General features: G+C 43.6%; 1 protein-coding gene across 1 annotated transcript; it reads left to right on the plus strand.

The window, feature by feature from the left end:
- Positions 1-16,992: 16,992 nt before the first annotated feature.
- On the plus strand, positions 16,993-20,495 carry LOC135503427 (uncharacterized). Its single transcript, XM_064797003.1, has 8 exons — positions 16,993-17,730; positions 18,041-18,220; positions 18,481-18,697; positions 18,863-19,019; positions 19,270-19,547; positions 19,655-19,826; positions 20,046-20,194; positions 20,293-20,495. Exons 1-8 carry the CDS (start codon positions 17,368-17,370, stop codon positions 20,493-20,495), a joined length of 1,719 nt encoding a protein of 572 aa, XP_064653073.1. The 5' UTR covers positions 16,993-17,367.
- The last annotated feature ends 418 nt before the right edge of the window (positions 20,496-20,913 follow it).

A 20,913-nucleotide genomic window follows, 5' to 3' on the forward strand; every position in this document is an offset into this window, starting at 1 on the left:
CCATCCTGAACCTGATATTTAATAGCTCCAAGCCCCGTAGAGGACGCATCTGTATGGAGTTCAAAAGGGAGGGAAAAGTCAGCAAAGCCAAGAACTGGAGAGTTTGATAAAATCGACTTCATGTTGTCGAAGGCCGACTGCTGCTCCTCTCCCCAATAAAAAGGAGTACAAATAGGTTTATTGGCTCCCTTTTTGGTCTTAGTGCCAGTAGGAGGAAGAAGATCATTCAATGGACGGACTAAGGACGAAAATCCCTTGACGAAACGTCTATAATACCCCGCAAAACCAAGAAACCTTCGAACGTCCTCTGACCTCTGAGGAACAGGCCAGGAGGCAATGGCATCAATCTTATCGTTGTCAGGCTCAATGCCAGACGCCGAAACAGAATGACCCAAATATTTAATATTCTCCATAAGAAATGAGCACTTAGTAGGTTTGAGTTTCAAACCGCACTCCCTCAAACGGGTAAAAACGTGCTCTAAGCGCTCCAGATGCTCCTCTATGGACCTTGAAAAGATGACGATGTAGTCCAAATAGATAAGGCATTCACGCAGATGAATATCCTGAAGGCAACACTCCATCATACGTTGAAAAGTGCTGGGTGCATTGCACAAGCCAAATGGAAGAACATTAAATTCATAAAACCCAAGATTTCCAGCCGTGAACGCCGTCCTTTACATATGACTTTCATCAAGTTCACATTGCCAATATCCACAACGGAGATCAAGAGAGGTAAAATACTTGGCACCAGACAAACAATCAAGAGTCTCATCGAGACGAGGCAAGGCGTAAGAGTCCTGGATGGTACCGCGGTTAAGCTGACGAAAATCCACACATAGGCGGAGACTCTTGTCCTTTTTACGCACCAGGACCATGTTGGAAGCCCAAGGACTCTTAGAGTGCCTGATGACACCTGCCTGCAACATTTGGTCTAGATGTGACCTCACTTCATCAAACATGGAAGGTGGAATACGACGAAAACGTTGTTTAAAAGGGATTGTGTCATTTAACTCAATGCGATGGGTGACTAGATTTGACCGACCAAGATCAGTGTTTGATAAAGAAAAGACATCAGAATACTTCATCAACAAGGAACGCAAGTCAGACTGAATAGTATCTGCTGAAATGTGTGACAAGTCAATGGCTTGCAGCAACTGGTTTTGATGTTCAGTGTAAGGTGAAGCCTGGACTACACTATCATTCACCAAATTCAAAGACTGAATAATTGAAGGTTGATAATCTGAAGGAATACAAACAGAAGGATCTAATGGATCACGCTCCGACACAGACTCTGCCCGAACTAGACGACACAGGACAGTACGTCCAGGAATCGTGACAGCTTTCCTACTGTGGTTATAGACACAACAACCAACCCTTTCCTTTTTGTGTCCATCAAGACCAAGAAAGGTGGGTACAATTATAACATCACCAGGCAATTTGGCACCAGGAATAGCCTCAGCCATCACCGAAGTTTCACCAAGAAGACGACCATGGGTGCTACAGAAACCAGAGACCCTGGCCTGAGTATCTCGAGGCAAAGTGACAGGACTCAAAGTCACAACATTTCCAACAATAGCATTACGGGAAGTGACCAAAGCGGAAATCGCAAGTTTCCAGGGCTTAGGCAAGCTTAACCCAGGATCAAAATTACAAAGTGAAAGGATGTTGGTGCCAACCAAAACAGGAACCTTGAAATTGTAAGTGGTATCTGGAACGACCAGCAAAGGTATGTCAAAGTAACGATCAGAAAAAGGACGTTTCACTCTAACCTCTATGTATCCATGGTAAGGAAGTCGTGCACCATTAGCATCGCGAACTTGTAACAGGTTGTCTAAGGAATGCAAGGGAAGATCAGCGAACTGATTTTGATACGCTGAAACAGAAATTGTGCTGACCATAGAACCAGTGTCTAAAAGACAAGTGAAGATCTTGTCTTCAATAGAAATATGTGACTGGTTAGAGTTGCCAACAAGTTTTGATGGAAGTTTTTTTTTAGCCTTACTGATAGGACCCGGAATGGGACGCCGAGTTTTGACAACAGGAGGCGGATACCTTTTACGTGGTTTGGGACTGGTTGACCTCAAAGAAGAACGACTTTCACGCAGAGGAAAGGGACCATCAGAAACATGGCAACCAAAGGGAGGTCCATCTACTCTGGTGCCTTCGAGTTTGTCGAAGCCTGGATTTGGGGTTTTGAAACTAGGGGTTTGGTACATTTCCTTTTATAATGGCCTTTCTCCCCACAGTTGAAGCAAGTAACATTTTGTAACCGCCTGTAAGTCAATGACTTCACCTGGGTGGCCAATTGGTCCACCTTCTCTGCCAATGATGAGGACTCAGGCACTGTCACTTGTTGAGACTGAACAGAAGTGACACTAGAAGATTTAGACACAGAGACTGAAGTTGGTTGAGGTACAGAAAATTCCACTTCAAGAATACGAGTCTTTCTGACAAGGCATGCCCGTCATCATAGGAATGACGAAGGCCAAGGCGTACACGCTCATCTCGGATACCTGACCAGAACTTGGTCCGGAGCATGTCGGCCTTGGAATTGGAAATGTCAGATTGCTCTGACAGAGTTGTCAATATGTCTTCAAGACGACAACTCCGGGAGGCTATATTTTCCTCGGTCGATTGCCGAGCAGAATAAAACTGCTCCAATAACCTCTCACTAGGTAACACATTGCCAAACACAATGTTGAACTTAGTGAGGAGGTCTGAAATAGTGACATCCTCACCCATGTCCATAAGAACATCAGAAGCTGGAGAACGCAGGGACTGGCGAATGGCTTCCAGAACAATGAATTCCGACTCCGATCTCTGGAGGCAACGAACCTCATACCGCTATTAGTTAAAAGACACTGTATTCTTGGACTGAGTACCCGAAAATGTTGCAATTCTTGGTTTATTTAGGTACATGGCTTGCCCAGAGGTACTAACACCAATTGGTTGCCTATCAGCAGAAGGAATCCTAGAACCCTGACCTGAAGAAGGCAACATGCCCTGATAAATGATAGGACCAGACGAAGCACTATGTCTCATTACTGAAGAAGGAATAACAGTATATGAACTTGATAAACCAGCACCATGTTGATCTATAGTTGATGATAAGGGGCGGTGCCTAAGGAATGGACTATTAGGATCATCAACCATTGGGTCAGAATAAGTCAATTTCTTTCTAAAATTATTGGGACAAAACCCTTGAACAGCGGAAGAAGTCACAGAATGAGGTACAATATTCGAAGGAGTAGGAGTGGGCATTGATCTACCCAAATTGAAGTCAGGCGGTGGCATATTAGAATAAGATGTTCTAACAGCATGAAAACCAGATCGCTGAAGTGAAGGAGGAATCACAGTGGGAGAAACCAGAGTGACATCTAATCCTGAAGTAGAATGAGTAGAGGCTGACCTGCCCAAGTCAGCGTGTGCTGTGGAAAACATTGGACTAGACACGGACCTACTTAAGTCCGGTGAAGAGGAAAACATGGAACCATGTGAAGATTGGCTGGGGCGACCAGAACCAATCACACCAGGATTTGGTGAAGTCTTTGAAGTACAGGTCTTATCAAATTGAACCCTCCGTGGGTCTTGCCTATGGCCAAAAACACAGCCCTCCTCCAATGAGGGATAGGCTGAAGTCTCAAGAGGAGTACTGAATTGAGTATCTGCTATTGAATTATCCTGGTTGCTGTAAGAGAAGGAGGGATCCTTTGCTATTTCAAATCACACTTTTTGCTTCATTTTAGGACTCAGGCTTCTCAATTGGCTGATCAGACCTTGAACCTCAGACTCATCTATGGATTCTATGTCCACACAGGTGGAGTCCTCCCTTTTTAACGACATGACGGACAGATGACGACGAACAATGTAGGTTGAAGAACAGAATCCTAATGAAGGATGTACTAAAATATGTCAATTAACGGACTTTTAATGTATAATATGACGGACTGTTGTTTTAGTATGATGATAATATGAGATATAGAATTCTCCTTATTTTATCTCATATATTCATGATGGACTGACACTGACTGCAAATGACTGAAAAATATGACAGACAAACAACAAGCATATGACTAATGAAGGATTAACCACATAATTTTGAATGAATGAATAATGCAAACAATAATAAATGGATGATTAATCGAAAAATGAATGAATTGAAAATGAATGAATGGGTGAAATAAAATGCAAAATAAAGCCTATATGAAATAAACACACCCCATAACCAGTAATTTATTTTCCCCAGACTCTGATACCAGAGCACAAGAATTAAACTAGAGTTTAACCTGAACTCAAAGTGAAAACCAGAATTCAAAACCAGAATTCCTAACTAAAAGAGTTGATGGTCAAATGTGTTGCCCAAGGACGTAAACACCAAAATACCGATCACAGGTAGTGCATCATACACACAAGAGCAATACAAATCAAATAAAATACCAAGTAATGAACTCAGATTACATACATGTAAGGTAATTCTAAATAAAGTTTACAGGCAGTGATTTGTAACTGAATAAAATGCACAGAATAAGATGTACAGGTTTCACATGCTACCCGAACTGTTCACACTAACAAAATCAAAACACAACAGTCACAGAGCCATTTGATCACAATAATTCTTCAATCCAACATGAAGCGAAAGTATTCCACTACGACGCGAAAGTATTCTAGCGCAACGCGAAAGTTAATCCAGTATGACGCGAAAACGTACAGAGTAGGATTAAACAAACAGCGCTGAAGGATCCAGAATGCAATTGTAATCGTATACGAATTATATCACAGCCGTCGACGTAGTGGCCATCTCGATGTCAGCTTGGAGTGGTTTCTTACAGGTGGTATGGGGCGTGTCAGCTTGGGTGCGTGAGATCTCGGTGGAACCTCCAAATGTAGCCGATAGGTTGGCCTTTCACAGCAAGTACTATGTCAATAATTCACGCAAACACCTGTGTAAATGAAAACCATAATATTACTATAAATGTTGTCACAGGGACAGACAGGGAGAAAATGGCATAGATGATACAAAATGGGGAAAGATGAAAATGTACAAAATAATACAACACTGCACTAACCTGTGTAAATGAAAACCATAATATTACTATAAATGTTGTCACAGGGACAGACAGTGAGAAAATGGCATATATCCAAAGTGCTAAGACCTCACTCGGTCACGTGATCGCTTTATTCCCTCAGTCTATTTTTTGGAAGCCGCACTGAGCGGACGTTCCGTCCCATTGCTCTGGGAGAACAGACTGTTTGTGTTCAAGGGTGACTTAATACGGGCCAGCTATGTTTGGCTGGCACGTGCTCTGTTGATCTTGTGGGACGTGGCTCAATCTCGCGGAGTCTTTGGGGACTGTGAGCTTCTATCCGGTGGGATAGAGCTTCTATCCAATGGGATAGAGATCGAGACCGGGGGTCTCGGAGCTGTCCGGGGGACAGCCGGGAATACAAGCTATCCGGGGGATAGATGTCGAGACCGGGGGTCTCAGTGCTGTCCGGGGGATAGCGGAGAGAGTAGCCTATCCGGGGGAGGGAATTTTCAGACCGGGGGTCTAAGAGCTGTGCGGGGTCTTGTCCGGCCGTGCGGGGGCGGCCTACAGGTGTTCAGCAGTCTATCAGAGACAGTCTATCCGGGTATTTGTCAGGGGACCCCGTTGCGCGGTCTAGGGGTCACCCGGGCCAATGTCTTGGTGACCCTAGGATTTGAGATCGGGGTTGAGTGTCGAGACCCATGCAGGGGTGGTTTGGTACCCCACGGTAGGCTCAGGTGGGGCAAAACATTTGTTTGTTTGTTTTTTGCTACGAAACTGACCAGGGTGGGTAACGCTTTAAAGTTGTTGCGCAGGTATGCTGTAATACGCTTTGTTCGCGGTGATTTCTCGATGTTCAGGCGTCGGCGTAATTGGTGTGCTGCGTTGAGGGCACGGTTGGGTAATAAGCCCAATTTAAAGGGCTAGGCCTGGAAAGATTGGTTCATTCTTCAATCAGCATGGCGAAGGTGTGGCTCAAAGACGGCCATTCCCTGGTGTGTCTCGATATACTGCCAGTCATAATCAGGCTGAAGGATTTTGGCGACGTCGACGTGGCAGACTTTGCAAGCCCAAGGAAGAAGTATGCCCTGTCTTCATATTCCAGTGAGGCCCTGGGAATAGAGGCATTGGCCATAATGGGTCACGACATACAGGTGAGCCCATTATTTGTTCGGTTTTATGTACATTTAAGTTGGTCTCGCTTCAAGCAAGGGAATAGTTATCCCGCGGAGGTCATCAGGGCCGTGCTAGCCGGTGTAATGTTTTGAGTGTTCCCAGTTGTTGAGTGTTTCCCTTCTTTGTTTGGGAACAGACAAGGATTAATTGACAGGTTTCCCCCTTTGACGGTAGTGGCTTCTCTAGCTGTCTATGGTTTGGCAAACACTGGAATATGGGGAACAGCCACCAATGTCACGCCAGCGTTAGCGCCAGTTCCTGATCGGAGGGGTCCTTGTGAAGAGCCCCCCCCCCTCCGAAGCCTTCAGGGTGAGCAGAATGTGACCGGGCTCGGAATAAGAATGTTGACCGTCTTGGGTAGAATCCCAGGATTATACGTAGTCAAGTGGCGCTCTGCCCAAAGTCTTGGGAGTTACCTCCGTAAGGTTTGCGGTACTAGTAATACCATTCCCTCGTTCACATGAAACAGTAATCATGGGGTCTTGTTGACGGGCAACGGCTCATGCCAGGTGGTACGCTGGTGTTTTATAACGCGTTCGGGCACAAAGCCGGGTTGTAAGTTGTACTTATTTCTTCTTGCCAGGTGCTACTAGATGTGGCGAAGTTAGACGACAATCTCGACAATAGAAGGCGGCTGGTGCACTGTGCGGTGCTTCAGGCGAATGACAAAGGTTCGCCATCGGGCCAGCGGCTCACCAAGCCGGGTGGGGACCCGGTGCCTGGGACGTCTGCTGCATCTTCGGGGGATACGACTCACGAAGTTGGTAAGGGGAAGGCCACTGCGGGAGCCTCGTCGGGTACCAAGGCTGCCGGGAAATCGTCCACGGAGGCGTCTTCGGGAGGTGTTAAGAGGGTAAGTTCTGGCGGTATTACATGTATCAGGGGTAAAGGTATGTGTGTGTAGGTGGGCAGGGCATTGAGCGAAGGGCATGCTGGTTCTGTGGGTTCAAGCAGGGAATAGTGCCAATTTTACCACCCACGTTTTTATAACCCGCCGTTTTTCTTTTTTTTTCGGCTTGAATGTTTTGAACATCGGAAACAGTTAATTGAGCAATTTCTTGCATAAGCAATAGCAGACCGATGAGAATACGGACAAATTAAGAACTTTTGCGAAAGGAACGCCATACTGAATTTCGGGTTGGTTGCAATGGTTATCAGTTTGGTAGCAAATTATCAGCGCATGAGCGTATTTTGGGTCAGGACACGGTCGGAGTACACCCCGATTGAGCACGCAGTTTCGTTTATAGCACATGCGTTTATTGCTTACGTATGCGGAAAGGCTGGTTAGGCGTTTTGCTGTCTTGATACAATGATAATGTAGGCCTCCACGTATTCTGTTCAGGTTATGGATGAATCCATGGCAAAGGACTCTGACAGGCTGCATACACTCGAGCGGGAGATGAAGAAGATGAAGCAGGCGCAAGAAGGAGGGAACGTAGACTTGGCTCTCGCTCAGGTGAGAATTCTGGCGGGGAGGTCCGCATCTACAAACGAGGTTCTGATAGCGGCTATGGAGGCGTTGCACGATGCCACGTCTGCATGTTAGCATATAGACAAGGATTTATATAAATGGCGGTAAAAGCATGCCGGGAGAACGACGTCAGTGGGCCCCTCCATGGCTTATTAAGCTTGTGGGCTCAGAGACTGCGAAGAAGGCCCAAACAGCTGTTGACGCTTGGAAAAAGGTTTTAAAGAAAACTAAGACAAAGGACGCAGCAGAGAAGGACGGGGGGATCGTGATAAGCCCGAGCAGTTTCTCCAGTCGCAGCGGTTCTCCCGCCTGTTTGCGCAGTTGGCCTCGGGCAGTAGTGGGTCAGGTCAACGTTTCCCTTATAGGGGTAGGGGTCGTGGGACCAGACGCGCCCCGTCTAGTGCAAGGCCATGTTTTGTGTGCCAGGCCACTGATCATTGGGCGGCAAACTGTCCATTGAGATCAGAGAAGAAACCAGATGTTTAATTCATAGGCTCACTAGCAGTTTTGAGTGCTCTTACAACTCTTTTTGTGTTCTCTTGAGCATGCCGAGGTTGATGTTCATTAGAGAGTCCTTTAAGTTGTCCTCGTTCGCAGGGCCTCTCAGCTCCCACTTCCAGGGTACCTTAGTTACCCCAGTGGACTATTAGTTCACGCGGGCGTGGGGCGGAGGGGGTCTGCCTTTCCATTATTGTTTATACTGGTTATTGGGGAACCCTTGTGTAGTGCCTTTTTGGGTTTCGATTGGTAGCCATAGCCGTATTTGGTAAAGTGCAAACTGATTCCTCTTTTGGCTTGTCTTGCAGGCTGGTCTGCCGGACTTGGAGAAGTTTACGGAGTTTGACCCATTAAAGGCACTTAGGGAGAGACGGGTCCCACAGTTCATAGATCGGAAGGACAACCCCCTCTGCAACACGCCCGTGTATTCTTTGAAGAAAATTTGGCAATCGGATGGGCGGCACTGGGAAGACATGTTATCTCATCTACCGTTTAGGGACGACCGGAATTTTGTAGCAGGCCAAATTCACAGCGAGTCTGAGAACTGGCTCTGGTTGCTTGATCAAAACAATAACGCAGACTCGGCCTTGGTTAGGAATTGGGTGTTGAACAAGGTAAATGTTCATAATTTTTTCCAACCGTTCAAGGGTAACTTTGCCGGTAGACATTTTGATTCGGATTTACCGCCTCGGGTTGAGTTGAGGAATTTTAAAAATTGTGAGGAACATCGCGACGAAATCGCCAGACATTTAGAGGAGGGTGTCAGAAATGGTCCCCTCGAAATTGTGGGCCGAGTAGGGGAGGTAGAACCTCCACACTTGGTTATGCCCCTGGTGATGGTTGAGGGTACTCGGAAAAGTAGACTATGTCATGATGAACGTTTGCTTAACCTTTTCATGAAGCACTCACCTTTTTCCCTAGAAGGTTTGGCAATCATTCCAGGGTTGCTAGACCCTGGCGATTTGGTTACGTCCTCAGACGAAACGTCTGCTTACATGGGTATTTGTCTAACGGATGATTCCAAAACTTATTTTGGCCTAGAGTTTGGCGGTTGGTACTTCCAATATTGTGTTCTCCCCTTTGACTGGGCAGAGAGCCCATTTGTGTATCAGAAAACGGGTATGCAGGTAACAATTTTCTTGGGATCCCGTGGGTTGATTACAACGCAGTACTTGGATGATCGGTTTCTGGGCCATATGGCGAGGGAGGGAGCCAATCGGAGGGAAAAAACGAGCCTGTCAATCTTTTTCAATGCGGCTACATTGACCGCTCTCGGTTTTACTATTGAACGGCTAAAATCTCTCTGGGATACCGTGACTTCTGTAAAACATTTAGGCTTCATAATGGACACGATCTTGAGGCACTTTGAGATTCCTGCAGACAAAGTGCAGCGTTTCAGGGAGCTGAGAGAATTAATTCTCGGTTTTCAACGGGTACATTTGAAATTACTACAGAAGTTCATGGGTAAATGCGTGTCGTTTTCATTAGCAGTTCCCTCGGCAAAAATCTTCATCAGATTCATGGCGGGCGAGATAGGTAGGGCTCAGAGAAACAATAGGTTAGTACAAATCTCAGGACACCTCAGAGAAGAGATTGAGTTCTGGCGTTTCCTGGATGAGCATGTTGAGTGGGTCCCTTGGAGGCTGGAAAGACACACGCAACTTGTGCTTTCCTCTGATGCTAGTGGCTATGCCTGGGGAGCTTGCATTGGTACGGAGGGGGTAGCTCATGATTTCTGGGGGGCGAATGATAGTAGGCCGATCCATTTGAAGGAAGCCGAGGCGATGATGAAGACCATTCAGTCTGTACCCAAGCTGGTTAAGAACAAACGGGTGGACATTCAGGTAGATAATTTAGCAGTTGTGTTAGCCTGGGAAAAATCGTCCCCCAAGGACCCCCAATTGATAAGGTTCATCAAGGAATTGTTTATGTTAACTTCGAAGTTAAACTGCGATCTGAGGCTGGTCTACATTCCGTCTAGCCAGAATAAAGCAGACGCGCCGTCTAGGGTATTGTCACCGTCAGACTCGCGCCTGGCCGCCCCGGCTTGGCTAAGTTTGCAGAACATGTTTGGGCCCCACTCATTTGACTTAATGGCTTTGGATTCTAATGCCATGTTGAGTTCAAGCGAGAAGCCCCTGCCCCATTTCTCCCCGTGGCCTCTGCCTGGTTCCTCGGGGGTCAACATGTTTGCACAGTCACTATCTCCGGATGAGAACTACTACTGCTTCCCGCCTTTCGTAATGATTCCTGCAGTGTTGGCGTTTCTACTGCGGGAATGTAGGCGCCCTTTGAGAGTGACACTGGTGGTTCACAAACCTTCGCCAATTCCTCACTGGTGGCCTCAGCTTGTGGGTAATGCAAGGATAATGCTATTGGGCAACACGGGGGCTGGAAATGTCTTGGAAGTCCCATCGAAAACTGGTTATATTCCGACGGCGTTGAAGGTGCCTTTGTATGCAGCTCGTTTTCGTCTACATTGATGTTCTGTAATGTAACTGTTTCCTGACCTTTTCAGAGCAGCAGGGCGTGCCACCCGAAGCCATATTTCTTCGCGCTGCAGGGCAGAGTGCAGGAAATTATGGACGCTGGTCGGGCATCGAGCTACGAGAGAAAAAAGTCTGTGCTAGAAAGAGAGCTGGAGGTTTTCCTGACTCAACTTGGTAAGACTTTGGAAGATTGTTTGCCGGAGGATATTTGCATGTTCTTGGCGTTCAAAGATAAGACTGGTAAAACAACCGTCCATAACAGGTTCTGTCCGGCCATCGGAGACAGAAAACCTTCCTGCCTCTGCCTGCGGCGATTGGCTTACGGTACTGTGCTAAACAAAGTGTTTCAATTGAAGGCTATTTTTGTTAAAATGGGACGTGGCACGCCTTGGCATGAGTTCTTGGGGAATCCTGTCGATTCCACGATGGTAAAAATATATGCCAAACAGATCCAGGTAGAACAGAGCATAGCCCATGTGCTTCAAATTCAAGCGAAGCCGTTGTTCGTATCTAAACTGATGACTATTGCGATGTACATTGATAGGCACATTCTTGGGGCGAAGTGCTCGGTTCAGAAATTCATCTTGGCCCGAGATCAAGCAGTTTTAAAGTTCATGTTTTTTGGCGGGGACCGGGCACACGACGTGGGTCTAATGCTGGCTCAGGAGCTGAGGCAGCTACCGAATCGGAATGGTTATGTAATTAGACACACATGGGGAAAAACCAGCCGGGTTAACAAGCCAAATATATTTTCCGTCTTTAGGAGCCCAGATGATTCAGTGTGCCGAGTTCGGGGTTTAGAACAGTACTTAGAGGTCGCGAGCCAGTTGGGAATAGATCTTAGTACTGGGTTTCTATTCAGGCCGGTGAAACAATGCTCAGTGTTAGACCGTCCTCTGGAGTACCAGTCAATTAATTGCAGGCTTAAGAAATACCTGGTCATACTGGGTTTGTTCGAAGGGGAAACCCCTTGCGGTTTAAGGGGAGCATGCGCTATCTCTTTAAGATCTCTTTTGGCCACAGCCCCAGGGTCATCATCAGCAGAACCGCAGCGGATGATGAACCATGTGGGGTGGAGGACGGCGGCTAGCGTGGAGCATTACTCCCGAGAACGAAAGCTCGGACAAGCGGCAGTCGCTTCGTCTGTACTTTCTACCCCTTCGACGGACCCAGTATGGTCGAGTATAGAATCAGGATATTTCGATGAGTCTGAACTGGATAAAATTGGTGTTTGATTCCGCTTTGGGTAGTAGCGACGTTGTGTGTAAAGATTTACTAAGGGCAGCAAACTATGGATAATAGGTACAATGTGGTAGGGGCCCACCATCCGATGTTTTTGGTTTCTCAATGTCTGGTAGTTTTGTCACTTCAGCTTTGATATGCAGTTCGTTAACTTCGATGTACATGTAAGCACATATTTGGTGTACACACGAGTAGTCTGTGGAGTATTAAATCTTTTCCGGGCAATATCCAAAGTGCTAAGACCTCACTCGGTCACGTGATCGCTTTATTCCCTCAGTCTATTTTTTGGAACCGTGGGAGATGACGAGACGGCCGGTAACACTTCGGAGATCAGGAAGGGATTCTTGGCTGAAAAAGAGTAAGACAGGAATTCCCCCCCCCCCCCTCCCACCCTTCGACGGCTCCAGGTATCGACATTGTGTGAGGCATCGCGGGCGCGATTCTCATGTGACTTCATTCCCCATCTCTTAACCCAAGAGAACGGGCCTGTGATGTCCTTACACTTTGGATACTTTCTGATCTGTAGTGCCAAAGGCCTACATTCCCTGAAAGATTAACATAACAAAGCCCCATAGGCCTAGAAGGAATAACTATACTAGAATAACTAGGCCTAGACCCTTTAACCCCTTAATACATGGTAACAGTAGAAGAAGAAGTTAAGATTTGGTGTACCTGAAGCCAATGATACTGGTGAAACCAGTGCCGAAAAGACATTGAAGAAAGTGTTCGGTAATGAATACAATATAGATTTTGAAATATTTTACAATCATGCTCCGTTTTACAAGTTTCCAATTTCCGCGGACTCAAGGAGGTAATAATAGTAACAGACAAGCCGTAGCCATGAACTACAAACTCGAAAATATCTGTTTTGAGTACGACACAGTAACTAACAAGATGATTGCAAGTCAGCTCAGTAATAAGTACGATTCTGGCTTCTCAATCTATTACGATTATGTATATAATTTCAAGACTGTTAGTGTTAAAGCTAATGATCCACTAATTAACGAGAACATCAATTTTCCAAGGATGTTCATTTAAAGCATATTGCTTCTATTCGTGTCAGATTATGCTGATGGTTCTAGAGTTTCCGAGATGTTCGAAAACCCCAATATCACTAAAGTACAGATTACAATAGAGGGTGTTTCTAATCAAGTATTCCCCGAAGGAATGAGAACAATGGACCAATGGGAGGAGATCAAAAAGCATTTCATGTCTGAAGATCTGAAGAAAACTCATGACTGTTACAAGACAATGGAGAAATACTTCGGTGACACTAACAATTACGGATTGTGGATGGATTTGAGAACCACAGAGGACAACCGTCTCCATGGTCCAGGCAAAGAGCTTCAAAACACAAGGGATGGAATATAAGTATAGATAACAAAAGAAACAAGAAAGTGACCATACAAAATGCACATATTCGTGGTTTCTGATGCTCAGGTTAACATCAAGAATTCACAGATTGCTTCCTTACAACATGTAACAACATCAATTGCTTCCAGAGGAATCGATAGATTTCCTTCTAACTAAATGGATGCACCAGGAAAGAAAGGCATCATCAATAGTCTGTACCAAAGTGTACTATTAGCAACAACAACTATTGGTTACTCTTACTTATTAAGAAGGTTTTTAAGGAATTATCGTAATAAGTGTCATGTATTTATCCCTTAACTTGATGTTGTTATTTCACTTAAGTTGTGAAAGGAACCAGGTATTCCTGCATAAGTTAAACTAACCTTACATGCATTCTGATTTTTTTTGTTGAGATTAATAACTAAATCACTTGAACTATGTTCTGGGTAATCTCTAGAACCAATGTTTAACACAGTTTTCATTTTATTTAACTTAGGTTAAACTTAAAGTACTCTATTCCATTATGTTTCTTGGTATCAAGGTATCATTGATCATAATGGTACTCTAATGTTCCATAACTAACAGTTACAGTTCCACTAAGTTTAAGAACCTCTTCTAAGTTGGCCTGACTTGGTTCACCAAGTCAGGCCAAAATTTATTCTAGAGATTACCCAGAACATAGTTCAAGTAATTTAGTTATTAATCTCAACAAAAAACTTATGCAGGAATACCTGGTTCCTTTTACAACATAAGTCAAATAAAAACATCAAGTTAAGGGATAAATACATGACACGTATTACGATACCTGATTGCCTTTATTATCTAGAAAGTTTTTCAAAAGCATCAATTAAAAGAAAACATCTTAAGTAGAAATGCTGTTAGATTTTATTTAGAAACGACCTCAATTTAGTGATTAGAACCAGCCAAGTGATGAAATGAAGAACTACGAATATCTCTTGATAACCCCAGGATTGAATGGTGTATGGTTAGGGATTTACTACTTTATGCATTACTACAGATGGGGTAGAAAGAGTAATACGATTAAAAATGAATAAAACCAAAGTGATGTTGCAACCTGATGATTATTTTTGACCCCATTTTTACATTAAGTTCTTCTATGTAATACTGCCTCTTGTCTTAAGGGATAATACTATTTTCTTCTAAAAGCAGCTTTCATTGCCGACTCATCCTTGTTAAAAAGCAGGACTAAAATCCTGATGTTCTCCCCGAAGTCCTTAACAACTGAATTGTACTTCTGAACAAGTAACCAAACAGACATATCATAGTGCCTACCGGAAAAGGCTAAATGACATAACTCTGAAAATTTCTTCTTTGTGTCTCTCAAGTTAGCACAGTCATCGATAATGAATAACGTATTTGATCCTGAGAATGCTTGAGTAGCAAATTTAAGCACAAGGTCCAAGTCACTTGACACAGCTTCTGGATTAACTAGATATTGTTATCTGTGTAAACGCATTTCCTGTCGAATGTCTTATTGTTGTAATATGTTGGACAGAAAATTACTATGTTATGGAACTTATTACGATACCCCTTTTCTAAGAGGTCAAGAGCAAAATGTTTCTTACCAAAATTTGTCACACCGGAGACGAGCATGTTATGTGGCTCGAAAACAAACATTTCTTCAAGCTTTGTTTGTGTTTTAGATATATTCAAATAGAAATGAATTCAAAAGATCAAACCGGACAAAGTACTTACGGGCAAAGTCCAAAGAACGGAGTTCAAACTGCAACAGAGTAATCTGAGGGATTTGTCCTACAACCCTGAAAGTCCTACAGATTACAGTTCATTGAGTAAAATATAGAAACAGGTAAAGGAAGATAAAGCTCTGATCGGACACAGTCCAACGAGCATTACTTCGTCACAAGAGCATAGCTTGATAGCTCTAATTAAGTACAAAGACGTGAAATATTTTCTACTTTTCACTTTTCTGCCAAACTACCAACTACATGCACCGGCCATTAAGAAATTCACCTTTAGAAAGACAATAGTATCTTACATTGACTAACAATGGCAAGCCGACCTGGTTGACATGCAGAAGTTTGAGAGTAAAAATAAAGGATACAGATACATACTGACAGTAATTGGTTTATTCAGTGGTTACGCTTGGGCTCTACCAGTGAAGAGTAAGAGAGGAGAAGAAATAAGAGACGCATTTAAAGTGATTTTCAGAGAGGCAAAACCAGTAAAGATCCAATTCGATGATGGTTCTGAATTCTACAACAAACACTTCAAGGAACTCTTAACAACAAACAACATACATGTAGAATGGTTCTCTACATTTTCAAGTAAGAAAGCAGCAGTAGTAGCTAGAAAGATTGCCAAACTTCACTGAGGAAGTATTCCAAAGCAAACAGATCATCTTCACTCATCCTATCGTCTACAAGCTTGAAGATTATCACAAAGAGGAAATTCAAGGATACTTCTACGAACAGGAATTGAGTTACGTTCCTAATCCTGACCAACAACCAAGGTTTGCAAAGTTTTGAGACTTGAAGAAAACCTTCGCTTTCCGCTTACACTTTGAAGCGGCGACAATATTCTCCACTCCAACAATTTTGCTATTTGGACTAAGTAATCATCCAAGGTGGCGTCATCAATAAACCTGCAATGTATTCCATTGTTCTCGACTCATACACAACAAAGGGTCCTCTTTGATCAATTGAGTAATCGGATCATTCGAGACCTCTGCAAATGACTTGCTGCTATTGATTGGTGATCTAGGCCCGCCTGCACTACCAGTGCCAGGCGTATGTATAGGCCTATTGCATGGTGCTGTGTATGCCTTACTCGGCCCAGGAACCTGAGAATCTTGCATGATTTGGAAAAAAAAGTTCCCAAAAAAACCAAAACGGGCACAAAAGTGACCGAAACTTACCAGCTAGCCTTAGTGTTTAAAAAACAGTGAAGCAATAAACGAAGAAATACTTCAATCCTTAACAGGCAATAAATGCGAGAATATCGGATACCTATAGGAAACATGAAAATAAGGATGATAGTGGTGGTGGTGGTGGTGGTGGTGGTGGTGGTGGTGATGATGATGATGATGAGGATGATGATGATTGTCAGCGGTGCGTTACATACATATAAAACAAACCAATCACTAATATAATGGACCTAGAGGTGTAATAGTTTGTAATGTAACTCCTCCATCAGTTTAAATAGCATTTGCTACGGTTTTATTCATACGAGTACAAGCAAATGCTTCAAAATCGGTAAAGCAAATGCTAGTTTTTATTCATATGGCCCATTGTCTGCCTAAAAGTGCTCTACCACAGCTTTCAATTCTTGATGTTTCTGAAGAGGCACTATTTGCATGGCCTATCAAGGAGCTGCCCATGGTGCTGAACCTCCAGGAGCACGCATTTTGAAGTTATAGTGGTGATATTGTAATTGGTTCGAGCCATTGAACAGCCGAGATGACATGTGAAGGCCTATCTGAGCTTTCCTTCTTCTCCCCCGTATAAAAAGTGGCCTATTGCTGACTATCAAGGAACGAGGCATGTTTACATTACCTCATCATCTCCATCGGACCAATTGATATAATGTACTTTTATATGCAAGCAACAGTAACAGGGTCCGGGTCTGTGGACAATTGGTTGGTTTTAATTGTCTCTTCGATATGGCCCCTTTGATATTGCATTAGATTTGCATTGCAATTCAATCTTTCGACCTATGCAATTTAAAGGTTAAATGCCAAAGTTAGGCCTAATCTTAATCAAAGTACATCAGGATAACCTTTTGTTACCTTTAGATGTCAAATGTAGTAAATTTATTTGCATAAATATCGCATGGAATAAAGAAATTCAAATAAACCGCCCTGTCTCAGCGTGAATTTGCTTCGGCAAAGTTCGTATTTCGTTCGGAAACTCTCGCGGTTTTGGGGAATTCCAAATGAGGAGTGACGTCACTAGTGCTGTCATTGTTAGACTGATCCCACTGCCTGCATACACAAACGCCATGCTGTAGATGCCTGCGCAAGACAGGAGACCAGTTTTGTTTTCATTCATCTGACAGCTGATTCTACTTTCTGGTTGCGTTCACGCCGTTCCTACCATGTAAAACCAATTATTTTACATATTCTAAAGCAAAAATGGTTTACTGCGTCGCACCAAACTGCAGCAGTGATTCAACGAAGGTGTTGAAAGTAGATGGGGTCGGTTATTACAATTTTCCTCGCGACAAGAAGGCCCGAAAAGTATGGGTAAGACGCATGCATCGTCCGTCTTCTTGGGTCCCGTCTCTCGGTGCGAGGGTATGTTCGAAGCACTTCGTTGCCGGAGATTACCTGCTGGACCCAGCCATATGCCGTGCGATAGGATTTGACCCTAAAAAACGCCTGTTGAAGCCAGGTGCCTTCCCTACACTCTTCAGTCATGGTGAAGGCGATGCCATGGATGGTACGCCTACGACCAGTGCGCCGTGGTCAGCTGTGCAGAAGAGGGCACATCAGCAGGTGATTATTATTTATTATCAAATCAGTATAGTAGGTATGAAATTATACCCCATGGCCATAGGCCTAGGCTAGGAATACCTCCATCTCGAGTGCATGACCATGGGGTAGGCATGGTGAAGTGTAGGATGTGGTGTTGCTGGGGCCTGAGGACCTTTTAAGACTACAACTTGATAATTTTCATAATTGATACTGCACGACTGCAACTACTAGGCTACCTTCAGCTGTAGGAGCAAGTCAATACAAAAGTCCTACTCCTATTAGTCAATTATGATAGGCCTTCTATTTAAAATATTTGTTTCTCATTTCGTAGGCTGTAGCAGAGGCGGTAGCGGGATACAACGTGTTGTATGGAGAGGAGGCGGAGGAGGCAGCTGAGCAGGATGATGGTTTTTTGATGGCTGATGAAGGCCGATTTGAGGAGGTTGGCAATCACCTGATAGAGGATGCAGTACTGCCACAGAGTTTAGACGATTTGGAGGTTTTGCCACAAGTATGTTCAATCATAACCCAGCCCCATGTGTCATAAACTTACTATTAACTGACTTCAGGGTGTGGCTCTACAAAAACTGGTTATATTGGGTGATCATATTTACATAGATAAATGTCCCGAACAGTGTAGACTAATAAATCAGAGGATGGATTAATCCCACAATCTTGTAATAAAAATTAACTGCATTAATAATGTAGTGAAAGTTAATGTAAACAACATCCCCGGAACAATAGCCTCAATTCTATTTCTTATCTTTGCAGGAACACCCTGAAACCTTTGCCATTGGGACACAAGTTGGCTCCTCAGTCTCCATGCGGTTTGCCAAGGCTGTCCAGGTCAATATTGTCACTGGGTCTCGGAACAAAGGTTCGCAGACAACCTCCTGCACCGGGGATATTGGCTGTCAGGCAGAACCAGAAGTCCGAGAAATTGCCATTCAGACAGATCTGTTTGACATTGATGTGCCAGTTTTCCAAGGTAACCCCAAACCTGAAAATTATGTTGATACTAGTAGCAACCCGACAAGGTGTCAGACAGTTTGGGTTTTACTATCTAACACAATTTTGGTTTGTGCCTGGCAATACGACAGATAAGTCACAGTTTGGTGCCAGACAATGTCTTTGACCACCCCAATATTTTCAGGCTTGAAACCAAGTGATGAAGACATGGAGGATGAAGAGGTGCACTTTCCAAGTCAGGAAACGATGAAGACTGATGACAGTGACGATGAAGACTGGGAGCCATGTGAAGATGATTATTGTCAAGAATTTGATGACTCGCTCCTTGATGATGAAAATGTGTAAGTGTTTGTTGTAGCTTTCTTGAGAAATTGATTCTTTAAAACAATTGAATTGTAATAGAGTGAATGAATAGAATGATAGTCATAAAAGTACCGGTATGGCAGTTTCTGGGACCTGTTATTAGTGTTAACACTAATAAAACTTTACTTTTTTCATGAAGGACTCACTAATGATGCTCTACAGTGAGTTTATAAACTGATAAAAAACAATCATTGTCAAATCTTTAACCATAATTATTTACTATTTCAGATCCGGCAAACATTATGATTTCGACAATGAGTATGAACAGCCCTCCCCTCAATATGAGAGAAAATTCATTGTCTTCGAATCAAGCTTGAGGCTTCTGTTCATGTTTTGTCAAGTTTGCAGGGCACCATGTCGAGTCGCACTCCGTACACTTGGCACAGCTGTGATGGTGATGGCGATTTGTGAAAATCAACATCAACAGGAATGGACATCACAACCATTTAAAGGACAGCTTCCCATTGGAAATTTGCTTTTTGTTGAATTATTTCATACCAGCACCAGCATGACTGACAAGTAAGGAGTGCCCTCAATCAAAAGAAAAACATCTAGTCATTTGGCCCTGTTAATTCTTTGTTCCTTATTACTTAAACCAGTATTACTCTTTCAGGTAGCAAGGCCCACAAGGAACTTACGCTGATTCTCACTCAAAAGATATTGCTCAAGGACATCAGAAAGGTTTCACCAGGAGTACAGACTTCATCTCTTGAGTCGTATCACAAAATTGTTGGTTATTTCGCTCCCAAATCCCGCCATTTCTTCTATGAGCCAATGAAAGCAAGGTATGATAGACTACAATGTATTCTCAGGGGTCATTACTAAATCACGAAAAAAATTTCATGCAATGCTTTGAGTGAGTGCTATCAAAGCCCACTTTTCCTTATTCGTGATGCAACTGAACTTTGTTCTTGCACTCTACTTGGACTATAAGGCGTGAGGCGAGTAAAACATTGATTGAAAGCATTGACCAGTCATGCCAGTATTACAAATTCTCTTTACAGGTTACTGCTCGCCACACTCCACTTTAATGAAAATTCAAATCGGAAACAGCGTATGGGACAAGATGAACAGCCGCAGTGGTCGATTTCATACCCCAAGGGGAGAGGAGGAGCTGCAGTAGCAAAAGAGGTCAAAATTGAATCAACATATGGTAGGTATAACGGCCAGCATCGTTACTTTAGTGCTAGCACTGCAAGAAACAAGAAGAAACAAGATTACTTGTATTAATACTTCCCTTTATGTTTTCAGACTATGTACAGCTAATTCTGGAGGACCTGCTGAAGCGGAGAGATGACCTGCCATCTTACAAATTGGCAAGAGATGCAAAGGACAAGTACCAAGTGACTCATCCTATTCCAGGTCCAGTGTGCTCAAAGTACGACAAGCAGGACAAGATGAAAGTTGTAGAAGAAACAAAACGAGGTTTAACAAACTGTAGAGTTCATTCATAGCACCATCAGAGTTCACTATCACAGATCAATTGAAGGGTCACACCAAATCAATTGAACGTAGGATACTTGAATCCTGTGTACCCGTCATTGTCCGGAGCAGGCCAAGCAGCACGTATCTTGTCCCGAGCACAAACAGGGAGCGGCAAACGGTTCCTTCTCCCCAACCTCTTCCAAACCCAACGGACAAGGTTCCTATAGGCCACGTATCGATATAACCTGAAATTGTTGGGAAGAAAACAATGTTTGTACATTTAATTGACAGTTTTTTTTAAATTTATTGAAAACTTGTAATATTATTACTAAATACATGTAGATACATTTTATTATATCTATTTTCTATATTTCTAGTCTTCAAAGGGAGAAAAAAATCTCATTTCTGAATTGATATTGCCTTTTCTTGTCTTCAATTATACAGCGA

This window comes from Lineus longissimus, chromosome 19, assembly GCF_910592395.1.
Source record: "Lineus longissimus chromosome 19, tnLinLong1.2, whole genome shotgun sequence".
Lineage (NCBI taxonomy): Eukaryota > Metazoa > Nemertea > Pilidiophora > Heteronemertea > Lineidae > Lineus > Lineus longissimus.